Genomic DNA, 13,609 nt, shown 5'->3' on the forward strand with positions numbered 1-13,609 from the left:
ACAATCTTTCTAATAAAGTTAATGTTACTTGCCACACATTAACATAGTACTGTTGCCGTAACCAGGAAGTCCCCTCTTTGAAAATATTGCCCATTTTAAGCAGCGTTCAGTTATTATGCTCCAAATATCTGGAACAAACTCCCAGAAACCTGCAGGTCCGCTGCAACTCTTACTACGTTTAAATCCAGGCTGAAGACTTTTCTTTTTGTCGCTGCTTTTAATTGAACTATTCATATCTTAGACTGCACTGTAACTTTTATCTATGTATTTTTTCTTTTTATGTTTATTTTATTAGCTTTTATTTTTAATGACTGATTTTAAATGCCATTTTCTTAATGTATTTCGTTTTTTGTTTTTTTTGTAAAGCACTTTGAATTGCCTTGTGTTGAAAAGTGCTATATAAATAAACTTGCCTTGCCTTATGTCTTCAAAGTGGTGGATGCAATTTCAGTTGTTCATGATAATTTCAAAAACAAAGCCATAACTACTCAACTGTCTTTTGCATTGTGTCTATCTGTATTAATACTCGTGTTTCACGTCCACAGTGATTTGCTCATTGAAAAGGAAATGAAAAGCGTTATGTGTGTTATGTGTGTAACTTTAATGGGCTGAACATGAGTCCTGAAGGAAACGTCTCGTGCGTAACTAGCCCCATACTGTTCCTCCAATGACTGGGTCAGGTGGGCGTGTCTGAGAGAGGGTTCATAAATCCCGTCCTCTCTTCCCTTCCTCCTCCGTTGTACTTGGGCAGCTAGCAGCGGCGTGGCGCAGCTTTGAACCTACAAACCTGGCAATTTAGCAAGCGCTGTTCTCAAGAAACAATCCAGCAACCATGACTAGCTACCACAAACCCGATGAGAAAACCCTGCAGGGACTGCAAGACATCGCTAACAAGCTCAGGATCAACTCCATCAAGGCGACATGCGCCTCCAACTCTGGGTAAGTCATTCAAAGTTACAGTGGCTTGTTTGTTAATATTACGTTACACATGAGAAAAGTATTCAGTTAGTAGCGTTACTGTAGTTCACTTTACCTGCGGGGTCTACACGTGCAGCGGATTATCTTCACGCGGTGCAGACCGTGCAAAGACCGGCCAAAGCAGACAGCTAGCAAGTACTTATGCTAACTGTTTCATAAACACTTTGAGCTAAATGTGTCTAGGTCTTTAGTCAATGCTTAGGCTAGCATAAGCTAACAGTTTGTGCCATAAATGAAACCAAATGGCAGGGTCTGTATCAATAATAAGTTTGGATACAGTAGTCTTCAGTGCTATTGAGCTGATAATTCATTCTCTTTTATAACTCTGTAATGTTACTAGCAAGGTTGCTAGATGAAATATGTCGTTATAGCAACAGCCTGCTTCTAGCTAACAAGAAACCACATGATCATGCAGGGGGAATCTCGTGGTCAGTTTCACACTTTAATTTAAAGCAGCTGCGTGTTCAAATGCAAGAGAGATGCATATGCACACACAATAGTTTGAACTTCTTTCAAGTGAATCTGTCAGGTATGATAGACAGTAGACACACACGTCAAATGGTCACCTGTAGTTTTGACCTCCTGCAGTCCTCCTCCTCCCATTGTCACTATGGAGTGAACCTGGTAATCCGCATGCGGGAACAGTTTCCAGGGTTTCCTTATTGCAGGGGTGTAACTAACACTGAGATTATGAAGGCTGCCCTTTGCCCCATAGTATTCTGTGTTCGGCCTATTCTACACCCAGAACATTACAACTGCAATCTACTCTTTCACAATGCATCAACACTGCCTGTAATTGACATAATGCGTTTTGGAAGACTCTCAGTTGACACTCATTAGCTGGCTGTCACATGTACCATACTATCATGTTCATCTGTTAAACCTCTGTGCAGGAAGGTTTTTAACTATATAATTGTTGTCTTATTTAGCTTTTTACAGAAAATAAGTTTCTTTATGCAACACTTTTATAGTTTATTTCATTCGTTGTCTTGTTTATTAGCACCCAGTACACAAAAGGACAAAATGCGCCACATTTTCCAATTGTTCTTTAAGCACCAAAGCTTTTCTTTCACCCCGTTATACAAACATACTGTTTTAAAGTCTCGCGATTTGAAGTTTATAGAATTGACAGAATTTAAGACTGCACAAAATAATGTATTTAGCATGAACCATTTGACATCCAGTTAAAACACACGTGTTCTCAAACAGAATACATGTTTGAGAACACGGCGGTTTATCATTAGAAGAAATCTTTCTATTAAATATTTAAATGTGTTAAAAGAATATTCTGTAGTTGTCTAAGTCTTTAGTTGTTTCTAATGTCTAGGCCTTTTACGTTTGTTCCTAAAAAAATTGTATATTATTCACTTTACTGTATGATTACTGCTCATTTAATTAGAAAATTGATTACAAAGATTGTAAAGTTTGATACAATTCAAATGTATCATCTGACAATCACCTGGCCATGTTCATCATGTTCAGAGTTCTCCATAGTATCATTAAAAGGATTCATTGTATTTGCTCTGCATTCTCCAAAAACCCCAGAATTGTGTAATAACCCAGTAAACTTGTGCAACTTAAACCTTCAGAAAGGAAATGTTTGTTGGTGAACCGGTTTTTGGTACTTCCTTGTATCAACTGACAAAGAAATGGAAGAACTGTTACCTGAACTTCCGGACAATGAGGAAACTGAAGATGTGATTCTGTTTCCCTTAACAAAGATGCTTTTGACTTTTGACATCCACCACTCAACACCTGTTGTCATTATTTTATTGATATGGAGCATTAAACACAAGTATCTGATTGCTTTGATAACGGCTTTTATGAATTTACTTAAGTCTATTTTTCGGCAGGTTATCACTCAACAAAAGGAAATTGGGTAAACAGAGCACTGGGTTTTTGATTGTGAAATATAACAACGAACATCATGTGTGTTCGATAACAAAACATGTTCCAGCATGAACAAAATGGCATTTGTGATTTAACCCACTTAGGGAAGTAACTATGTTTTTGAGAAATGTGGGATTTCTAAACATGTCGCTTACAATAATTGAACCACTATGCTGCAACTAACAGCTTCACAAATGTACTTTTAAAAAAAAAAATATATATAATTGCACTAGAGTGTGAAAATATATAAGTGATATCATGTTAAGAGATTAACATTATATTTTCATGCGTGGTTCTAATACCAAAATATGTGAGGTTTTGAACATTTGTAAATAATTGCTTCTTAAATGTATCCGTTTGAATGCCTTTTCAGAAATTACCGTTTGTCAAACTAAAACCAAGTGTGCGGTTTCCTGAATGTAGCAACACATGCATGTATATATGCACGATTTGGATCTAAATAATTGTATTTTTCCTGTGATGTTTTATTTAAAGTACATATATTCTCCTCTCCCCAGGCACCCCACATCCTGCTGCAGTGCAGCAGAGCTCATGTCTGTGCTCTTCTTCAACACCATGCGTTATAAAGCCGAAGACCCTCGTAACCAGTGCAACGACCGCTTTGTGCTCTCAAAGGTTGGTTATTTTTTCTTCTTATGAGAGACTGATATTCTTAACTTGGTCAGAACAAATTATCTTTGGTATTGCTATTGTCTTCAAAGACTATCCTCTCCGTTTCTAGGGCCATGCTGCACCCATCCTGTACGCTGCCTGGGCCGAGGCCGGCTACGTGAAGGAGTCTGATCTGCTCAACCTGCGCAAGATCGACTCTGACCTGGAGGGCCACCCCACCCCAGTAAGTCACAATCTTGTTATTTTATGGTATTCATGTTTAATTGGGAAACAGAATATAGTCTAGAAGTTAATTTTATATATAAAGTATAACTTTCTCCCCCTTTACTATTCACCAGAAACTGGCCTTTGTGGACGTGGCTACAGGATCTCTGGGACAGGGTCTCGGGGCTTCCTGCGGGATAGCCTACACTGGCAAATACTTTGACAAATCAAGGTATATATTTATTAACATCAAAGGATTAATTGACTTGCAATAATTCTTATCCTGCTTTTTAAACTGGTTTACAGTGATCTGAAACAGTCAGTCTTCAGCATTAGTCAAACCGCATCCTTTTTATTACCGTAAAGGTAGGGTAGGTAATTTGAGAAACCAGCTCGAGTGCGCAAGAAGTTGAAAGTACACAACCGAAAAAAATCTGCCCCTTCCTTCAGACTTCTTTACAGAGCCCCTCCTCCAACACACATGAACGCGCACATGACCAATGAGGGCGCGAGATAAGTTTGTGCACGAGATGGAAGGCTGACAGAAATATTTGTATATATTTATTGTCAAAGCATTTCATTTATTCATTGCTGTCGGGATGTTAAGAGAATTCCATGGAATATAACAAAGTGTTTCTGAAGAGAATTGCCTACCCTACCTTTAAGTTCGAGGTGGATGTGCAGGGGTTCTCTAGTACTTTATACTGAAACTAGACTCTTTCTGGAATTCTTTAAATGTCATACATGTGCCTAGACTTGCAGGCAGGTATCCGTTTCCTTTTTAAGTTGTGCCTGTGCTGCTCTGAAATCAGGTTAACAGAGCAAACCTGCAGTAGTGACAGGAGCCTGCAGTTAAGCCATCAGTATAATACTCTAAATTAGCAAGCATTTTACTGAGTGATTTATGTCCCTGAGATTAACGCCTTATTTATCTTATTTGCTCCAAATGTAAGCGCTCCAGTTCAATAGTTTCTTATTTTAATTCATTGGTGAAAATCAAGATTCAAGATTGTCTGGGTTTTGGTAGATAATAGGATGCAACTGTTACTTTTCAACTTTAGTGTAAAGATGGTATGAATTGCTTCTTCCATTTAAGTTTGTCTGACTTGTATCTTATGTAATATCACTCACTCAAGGCTACTTTTATTCTGAACTGGGTTAGAACTTCTGCAGCCCTGTGTTCTGGCCTTTAACTTCCCTTTGGTAATCTAACTTGACAGACCTTTTCAGCAGCTTCCGTGTTATGGTTAACTGTTACATTTGTTAAATCACACTAATATTCCGGTTTATACATTGTGTTGCAGTTACCGCGTATACTGCATGATGGGAGATGGAGAGTGCTCAGAGGGCTCAGTGTGGGAGGCCATGGCCTTCGCCTCGTACTACAAGCTGGACAACCTGGTGGCCATCATAGATGTCAACCGGCTCGGTCAGAGCGAGGCCGCTCCCCTGAAGCACGACATGGAGGTCTACCGCAAGCGCTGCGAAGCCTTCGGGTCAGTGCCAAAACTCCACTTTATACGTTATACATTTTTTAAATAACGGCTTTCATATCATGTTTCCTATGAACTATGAAATATTATGATATGAAAGCAGTTATTTAAAAAATGCCTCTTAATATACTATCAAATGTAACCGTTGTCATATTTGTATAGTGTATCTGTCTGTGTGGAAGTTGTTTTTTTATATTGATTTGTGAAACTTCTATATCTCTGAAATTGCATTTTCACATGCTTGCTTGATTTTCTACACCCTCCTTTGTCCTCAACGCCTCTTTTTTTTTGTCCAGTTTAAATCTCTGCTTACCAGTTAATAAGCACTCAACATGCATGTTCCAAAGTTCATACATCCCTGTTTTTTGGGTTAATAATTGCTGGGGTGATTTTAAAGCTATGCCCTGTTTTTGCAGATGGAACACGTATGTTGTGGATGGACACGATGTGGAGGAGCTGTGCAAAGCTTTCTGGCAGGCTAAGCAGGTCAAAGACAAACCCACCTGCATTGTTGCCAAAACATTCAAGGGCAAAGGACTCAAAAGTAAGTGTGGCTTTCATATGAGAATTATTTTACTATTATTTTAGTCTCCGACATACATTTGAGGCTTGTTCATTCCTTGGCTGTAGATATTGAGGATCTTGACAACTGGCATGGAAAGCCCATCCCCAAGGACAAGGTGGACGGCCTCCTGAAGGAGCTGAAGGCTCAGATCCAGGTCCCCAACAAGACCCTGTGCCCTGAGCTTCCCAAAGAAGACACTGAACCCGCAGACCTCAGCCCCATCGCCCTGCTTTCACCCCCGGCATACAAGAAGGGAGAAAAGGTACCTAAACACTGGTCAATTGTGTTCCCTTTTTTATGCTGGCTAGTGTGAGCAGACTAGATTTTGAAACACCTGAAGTGCATATGGTAATGGTTTTTGTCTATCTGTCTTTCCACTCATTTCCTTCCTTCTCCGTCAGATGGCAACAAGGCGTGCATATGGCGTGGCACTTGCCAAACTGGGCGAGGCAAGCAAGAGAGTGGTGGCCCTGGATGGAGACACTAAAAACTCCACCTTCTCAGAAACCTTCAAGAAGGCCTTCCCTGACCGCTACATTGAGTGCTTCATCGCTGAGCAGAACATGGTACGCAATGTTTACGTCTTCACGGGGGATTTTTAAAGGGGTTTTTGCATTTGCTAAGGGACCAAATGATTAACTACAATTTATGAAAAGGGATAAATATAGTTCAGATTTAACGCTTCACTCCCATAATCTGCTAAACTAATAATCTGTTTCTATTCGTTCTCTAGCATGATAATCCCATCCTCTCACTTCCGTTATCAAGGGTAATGCTAACTGATGTCTTAACTTGCTGCTGCAGGTGGGAGTGGCCATTGGCTGCGCCACCCGGGACCGCACGGTTGCATTTGCCAGCACGTTTGCCGCCTTCTTCTCCAGAGGCTATGACCAGATCCGTATGGGAGCCATCTCCCAGTCCAATGTGAACCTGGTCGGCTCCCACTGCGGAGTCTCCATCGGTAAGCTCAAGAGTCATTTGATTTGTCACAGGGCAAAGTGAGTGTTCCCTGTACCTGACTGATCTTCTCTGCCTTCAGGGGAGGACGGTCCTTCCCAGATGGCTCTGGAGGACTTGGCCATTTTCCGTGCTATCCCAACATGCACTGTGTTTTACCCCAGTGATGCAGTTTCCACAGAGAGAGCTGTTGAGCTCTCAGCCAACACAAAGGTGGGTAGGCCACCTTGTGGTAGAACATGGTGTCCAATATGTTGTCTTAACATTGCTGGAGTATCATTCTTATCATCTCTCTACATTTCCAGGGTATCTGTTTCATCCGTACCAGCAGACCAGACAATGCAGTCATCTACTCTCCAGATGAGAAGTTTGAAGTGGGCATAGCCAAGGTGATGATCAATACAATTATTTTACACTCCATTGTTATTATATGTAGCTTTTAGCAACAAAAAAGCAATTGGAATGGACAACAGAGCATTAATGTATGTTTAAATGTCTGCCTAACAGGTGGTGCGCCAGTCTGACAATGATTGCGTTACTGTGATTGGAGCTGGTGTGACTCTGCATGAGGCCCTTGCTGCTGCAGACATGCTGGCCAGTGAAGGTGAACACACACTGCCCTCTGATGGATAGATGTAGACATTAAGCCTGACATTTATAAGCACCACACCTAACTGTCATGTTTATTATACTATACCAGCTAACCACACAGCTGATGACCTGCATCCCCTTAATAACAAAGTATCGATTTGCTCATGAACTTTTTAGGGAAGAACATCCGTGTGATCGACCCGTTCACCATTAAGCCTCTGGATGCCGCTACTATTGTGGCAAGTGCCAGAGCCACAAAGGGACAGATCATCACTGTGGAGGACCACTACAAGGAGGGTGGGTTGATTTCTGTTTCTATATGCCCTTTTTACATTGAAATAATTCAATATAATATGTATCAGTGGTGGTGTTTTGTGCAAAGTTATTCCTCAATCTACCAGGGTCCATTAGTAGTTGTCCCTTGTGGTGATGGTATGTCTCCTCTGTCCAGGTGGTCTTGGTGAAGCCGTTCTGTCAGCTGTGGGCGGGGAGCCAGGCATTGTTGTGACCCGGCTTGCAGTTTCCGGTGTTCCCCGCAGTGGGAAGTCCACAGAGCTGCTCGACATGTTCGGCATCAGCGCCAAGCACATTGCTAACGCCGTGCGTCAGACCTTTGCTAACTAAGGACTGCACCTCGTCTCCTGCACTGTAACCTCACAACAAAACGTATGCCTCGTCTTAGTTGTATTATGTTTTCAAAACGGTGTCTTCACTGTAGCTCTGACATCACTTAATACTGTAAACTCGGTATCTTTACAGATTTAAAAACCTGATCCATTGTGAACCGTCATGGCTTCTGTTCTGTGTTACCATTTACATTCCTTACAACCATGCATCATGTCTTTTCTCTTGACTGGCCTCCTTTTTTTGTTTCTTAAGAAGCACTGTTACTGTTTGTCTTAAATCTAATGTTCCAGACCAGTTTTGCGGTTGTTTTCGTTGACAGCTTTTGAAGCTTAGCTGTGTTGGAGCTACACTACTTTCAGATCCAGTGTGAAATTGTTAAACATTTTTTAGTTTTGAACCGTTTGAGCATTCCTCTAAAGATTCCTGGCTTCATGGGCCCACACAAAGTTACTGGCGTTACAGGTCACAGGTCATGTGTTGTGCTGAATAAAAAATAATTAACCCAATGCCATTGTGTTAGTATTTTTTACCGCCCTCTAGCGAAGTGGTTCAATGGGTGGCGAAGTGAAAGTCCACCACATTGGGCCAGACTCGAGTATCTATCAATCTACTATTGCGGTGCAATTTTGCACAGATATTCCATTAGTTTGGAGAATATCACTTAAATAGATTAAACAAGCGAGTACCTGTTTTTCCTGGCCAAGGACAGGTTACTTGAACACAACACGAGCGTACCGTGTCTTCACGTGGTATATGTCTCGTCTGAAAGGAGTGCTGACAGAGAGCACCGGAACGCCGCTCCAGCCCTTCAAATATTGCAGTACCCATAAGGAGCCGCAGTGTTTGCGTGGCTGTGTCTTTAGTTGTAAGCACAGTGGCGATCGGTTGTTATTAGCATCTGGTTAGCTAGCTATGCTAACGAATTTAAAGCGCTTTTCTACAACCAGGTGGAAGAGAGCTCTACTGAGAGGTTCAAATAACCTCAGTGAGGTTAAGGCACACCTTGATATGACCATTATAGTTATTAATGAGACTAAATGAAAAACGGGTATACAATACTATATGACAGTAACCAAAAAGTTGTTAAAAACAACAAGAATAGGCCAGACGGCCAGCCAGTTGATGATTTTCAGAAGAGAGGAATTCACCGATCTCCCTTCGCAGTTCAAAAACACGATTCAGCACCGCCCCACGGGAAAGCCAGCGCACGTTGGAATGGAGCAGTAACCCTTCAAACTTTGCGACCATCTCGTTACAGAAGATGGCGAACAGTCGGTGTTTTAAGGGCCGAGCTTTTATGAAATTCACTACTTGTATAACTTCCTGTAGTTCATCATCCATTCGTTTAGCAAAAAGTGCCTCCCGATGGAGCATGCAGTGCGTTGCCACTACATTTGGGGCCTTCTGCTTTATCAAAGCTGTCACTCCGCTTTTTTTGCCTGTCATAGCCGCTGCCCCATCTGAGCACACACCCACACAACGAGACCAGTCAAGTCCGTTTGAGATGATGTACTCATCTAAAACTTGGAAAATGTCTCTTCATGTGGTCCTACCTTCCAGTGCTTTGCAAAATAATATTTCCTCAACAAAGTTGTCTTCTGAAATAAATCTGATGTATGCAAGCAATTCTGCGACATTTGCTACATCCATGCTCTCATCCATGCTCTCATCCAGCTCTCACTTGCTCCAAAAGCTGAGCAGATACATCTTGAGCCATGTCACCAATCCGTCGGCTCACAGAATTATCTGAGAGTGGTACTGCGTTGATTTTGCTGGCAGCATCCTCACCTAGCATTTCCCGAACAATATCGATGGTAGTTGGTAGAATTAAATCCTCTCCTATTGTGTGCGGTTTCTTTGCACGGGCGATGTGGTATGATGCTAAAAATGATGCCTTCAAGGCCAGCTCAGGGACGGCTGCTTAAAAGTAGCCGATTGCATCACTAGGTGCTCTTCTTTTCTTTTAAAAAAAAGTCTATTTTATTAGCTTCAGCTGGGTGCTTTTGTTTGAGATGTCGATCAAGTTTAGATGGCTTTAGAACAGTGCTTCTCAAAGTGTGGTCCGCGAGCGCGGCAGAGCGCCCCCTAGTGGTCCGTGAGTATATTGGTAACATTTCACATTTGAAATTAATTAATCAATTTAAGTTTTCCGCATTCTCGCGGGGATATCTCCGCAATGGAGCAAGGTTAAGTTTAACTTTCGATTGCATGATATGGCCCAGCACAACACCTTCATCACACATGTTGCCACTTGTTTGTACCATTTTCAGGCGATTTGTAATCTGTTCTAGAAAAACTGTGTTTTTTTATATTTGTGGAGTTAGGTGGTCCGCGAGTGTTTATCTATTGGTTAAGTGGTCCTTGGTATGAAAAAGTTTGAGAAACACTGCTTTAGACACTCGTTGGCAAGGATCTCGAGGCAGAGAACACATTTAGGTACATCACGGCCGTTCTTACTTGCCGCGGTAAAACCAAACTTTATGTATGATGGCTCATACCTCCGAGTTTTAGACGGCCAGGTATTCCGTGGCTTTGAATTGCAGCCGGGACATCTTCATTCTGATCGTCAGATGGTGTTTTTCTTTTAAGATATTTGTCCATTTGATCGTTTAGCAGGAGATAGCTAGCTAGTGTTCACACAGCAACTCAGCACTCTCAGTAGCGACAGCTCGATTCTGATTAGAGCTTTTCCCTCTTCGAGCTACCTAACTGCACTCCTTCCACCTTTGAATTCCATGCTGTCACAGTAATCCATCCTATACAATTAACCATTGTTGTTCTCTACCGTCCACCAGGCGCCTTGGGGGACTTCTTGGAGGAATTTGATAATCTCCTCTCACACATCCCTGAAACTGGCCCTCCCGCTGTACTTCTCGGAGACTTCAACCTCCAGACGGGGAAGATAGACGAACTAACATCTCTGTTAACCGCCTTTGCTTTCTCGCTGTCTCCGTCCCCACCAACTCATAAAGCTGGCAATGTCCTTGATCTCATATTCTCAAGGAACTGCACTACTTCTAACCTCTCTGTAAACCCGCTCCACACATCTGATCACTTCTTCATTTCATTCTCTCTACCCCTTTCCAAACATAACAAACTAATCTCTTCTCATCCTGCATCTGTCCGCAGTTACCTCCGTTCCCTCTCCCCCTCTACCTTTGCCTCATCGGTGCTCTCAGCCCTCCCTTCCTCTGACTCGTTCCAACTCCTGCCTCCAAACTCTGCTGCAGAAACTCTCCTCTCTACTCTCTCATCCTCTCTGGACTCTCTCTGTCCTCTCACATCTCGGCAGGCTCGTCAGTCCCCTCCTGCTCCCTGGCTAAATGACGCACTGCGTGCTAATAGAACCGTCCTTAGGGCAGCAGAGCGGAAACGGTGGAAATCCAAACAACGCGACGACCTCCTAACCTATCAGGCTCTCCTCTCCTCTTTCTCTGCTTCGATCTCTCAGGCAAAAAGCACTTTCTTTCAAGATAAGATCCAATCTTCCTATTCCAATCCTAAAAAACTATTTTCCATCTTCTCCACCCTCTTGGACCCTCCCAAAGCCCCTCCCCCCTCCTCACTTCTGTCAAGCGACTTTGTTAACCACTTTGAAAAAAAGGTTGATGATATTCGCTCTTCTTTTTCTGACTCACCTTTACTCACCGCTGGGTCACCAGACCCTCCTTCCACCCGCACACTAACCTCCTTTTCCCCTCTCTCGCCAAGTGAGGTTCTTACCCTCATTACCTCTGCCCGCCCTACCACCTGTCCTCTGGACCCTATCCCTTCAAACCTCCTTCAGACTATCGCTCCTGATATTCTACCGTTTCTCACCCATTTCATCAACACTTCTCTAACTTCTGGTCACTTTCCAAACAGTCTCAAGGAGGCAAGAGTAAACCCTCTCCTAAAGAAACCCTCTCTCAACCCGTCTGATGTTATAAACTACAGGCCTGTCTCTCTACTCCCGTTCCTGTCTAAAACACTTGAACGCGCTGTCTTTAAACAACTCTCCTGTTATCTCCATCAGAACAACCTTCTGGATCTGCACCAGTCTGGTTTCAAGGCAGGTCACTCCACAGAAACTGCTCTCATTGCTGTCACTGAGGAACTGCACACTGCCAAAGCAGCATCCCTCTCCTCTGTCATCATCCTTTTGGACCTGTCCATTGCTGCATTCGACACGGTGAACCATCAGATCCTCCTTCGTGCTCTCCAAGAACTTGGAGTTTTAGGCTCTGCACTTTCCCTCCTCACCTCATACCTCAAAGACCGTACCTACAGGGTTACTTGGAGAGGGTCCGAGTCCGACCCTTGTCAATTAACTACAGGGGTCCCTCCGGGCTCTGTTCTTGTTCCCCTCCTCTTCTCCTTGTACACAAACTCACTCGGATCTGTCATTAGCCCGCATGGTTTTTCATACCACTGCTACGCTGACGACACCCAATTAATTCTGTCCTTTCCCCGCTCAGAGACCCAGGTCGTCGCACGCATCTCTGCTTGTCTAGCTGACATCTCTCAGTGGATGTCTGCTCATCACCTCAAGCTCAACCTTGACAAAACTGAACTGCTTTTCCTTCTGGGAAAAGATTGTCCCACTCTTGACCTGACTATCAACATCGGCACCTCTGTTGTTTCCCCGACCCAGACTGCAAGGAAACACCTCAATATCCTGATCCAACTGTTAAAACCCTCGATAACAACCTGTCCTTCACTGCAAACATCGCTGCTACAACCCGTTGCTGCAGATACACACTTTACGACATCAGGAAGATACGTCCCCAGCTGACCCAGAAAGCGACGCAGCTTCTGGTCCAGGCTCTCGTCACCTCACGCCTAGACTACTGCAACTCCCTCCTGGCTGGTCTACCTGCATGTGCCATCCGACCTCTGCAGCTCATCCAGAATGCAGCGGCTCGTCTGGTCTTCAACCTTCCTACATTTTCCCACACCACTCCGCTCCTCCGCTCCCGGTAACTGCTAGAATTCACTTCAAGACACTGGTACTTGCATACCATGCTGCAAATGGATCTGGCCCTTCCTACATCCAGGACATGGTTACACTGTACACCCCAGTGCGTGCACTACGCTCTGCATCAGCCAAACGACTCGCTGCACCCTCGCTGCGAGGGGGACCCAAGTTCCCATCAGCAAAAACACATGGGTTTGCTATCCTGGCTCCAAAATGATGGAATGAGCTCCCCATTGACATCAGGACAGCAGAAAGCTTACACACCTTCCGGCACAGACTGAAAACTCATCTCTTTCGACTCCACCTCGAGCGATAGAATTACTAACAAAGAACTGCTAACAGAGCACTTATATACTAATAAAGGACTGGCTTATCTATAGCCAGTTGAGTAGCACTTGAAATGCTTGGCTCGATGAAACCTGATGTACTTATATGATTCTGTTTTCTTCAAGGTTGTGTCTTCCTGGTCGAATGTACTTATTGTAAGTCGCTTTGGATAAAAGCGTCAGCTAAATGCAATGTAATGTAATGATTGGCTTGAAGGGCGGTCGTGTTGTTTAATTTTTTTTTTATATATTAAACAATTGGGCATCAAAGGACACATAGATTGATAGATATGCAATTATTAATAACATCTAAAAAAACATATATTATCTTTTTTTTTTACATTTTACCCCCTTTTTTCGAGATGGGTCTGGCTGCAGACCGCAGCAA

General features: G+C 43.1%; 1 protein-coding gene across 1 annotated transcript; it reads left to right on the top strand.

Annotated features, from left to right (window-relative positions):
- Positions 1 to 722: 722 nt before the first annotated feature.
- On the top strand, positions 723 to 8,444 carry LOC117449534 (transketolase-like). The gene is made up of 14 exons (XM_034087268.2): positions 723 to 939; positions 3,387 to 3,504; positions 3,611 to 3,724; positions 3,840 to 3,937; positions 5,010 to 5,201; positions 5,615 to 5,742; positions 5,829 to 6,025; positions 6,165 to 6,329; positions 6,568 to 6,724; positions 6,803 to 6,933; positions 7,026 to 7,109; positions 7,228 to 7,324; positions 7,489 to 7,608; positions 7,763 to 8,444. Exons 1-14 carry the CDS (start codon positions 833 to 835, stop codon positions 7,933 to 7,935), a joined length of 1,881 nt encoding a protein of 626 aa, XP_033943159.1. The 5' UTR covers positions 723 to 832; the 3' UTR covers positions 7,936 to 8,444.
- The last annotated feature ends 5,165 nt before the right edge of the window (positions 8,445 to 13,609 follow it).

Source organism: Pseudochaenichthys georgianus, chromosome 7 (genome assembly GCF_902827115.2).
Source record: "Pseudochaenichthys georgianus chromosome 7, fPseGeo1.2, whole genome shotgun sequence".
NCBI lineage: Eukaryota > Metazoa > Chordata > Actinopteri > Perciformes > Channichthyidae > Pseudochaenichthys > Pseudochaenichthys georgianus.

Excerpts from the sequence above, each read along its gene's own strand:
- LOC117449534 (XM_034087268.2), top strand. The coding sequence starts at position 833 with ATGACTAGCTACCACAAACCCGATGAGAAAACCCTGCAGGGACTGCAA. Across the intron at positions 5,743-5,828 it reads CAAGGGCAAAGGACTCAAAA|ATATTGAGGATCTTGACAAC; the intron begins GTAAGTGTGGCT and ends CCTTGGCTGTAG. Across the intron at positions 7,325-7,488 it reads AGACATGCTGGCCAGTGAAG|GGAAGAACATCCGTGTGATC; the intron begins GTGAACACACAC and ends TGAACTTTTTAG.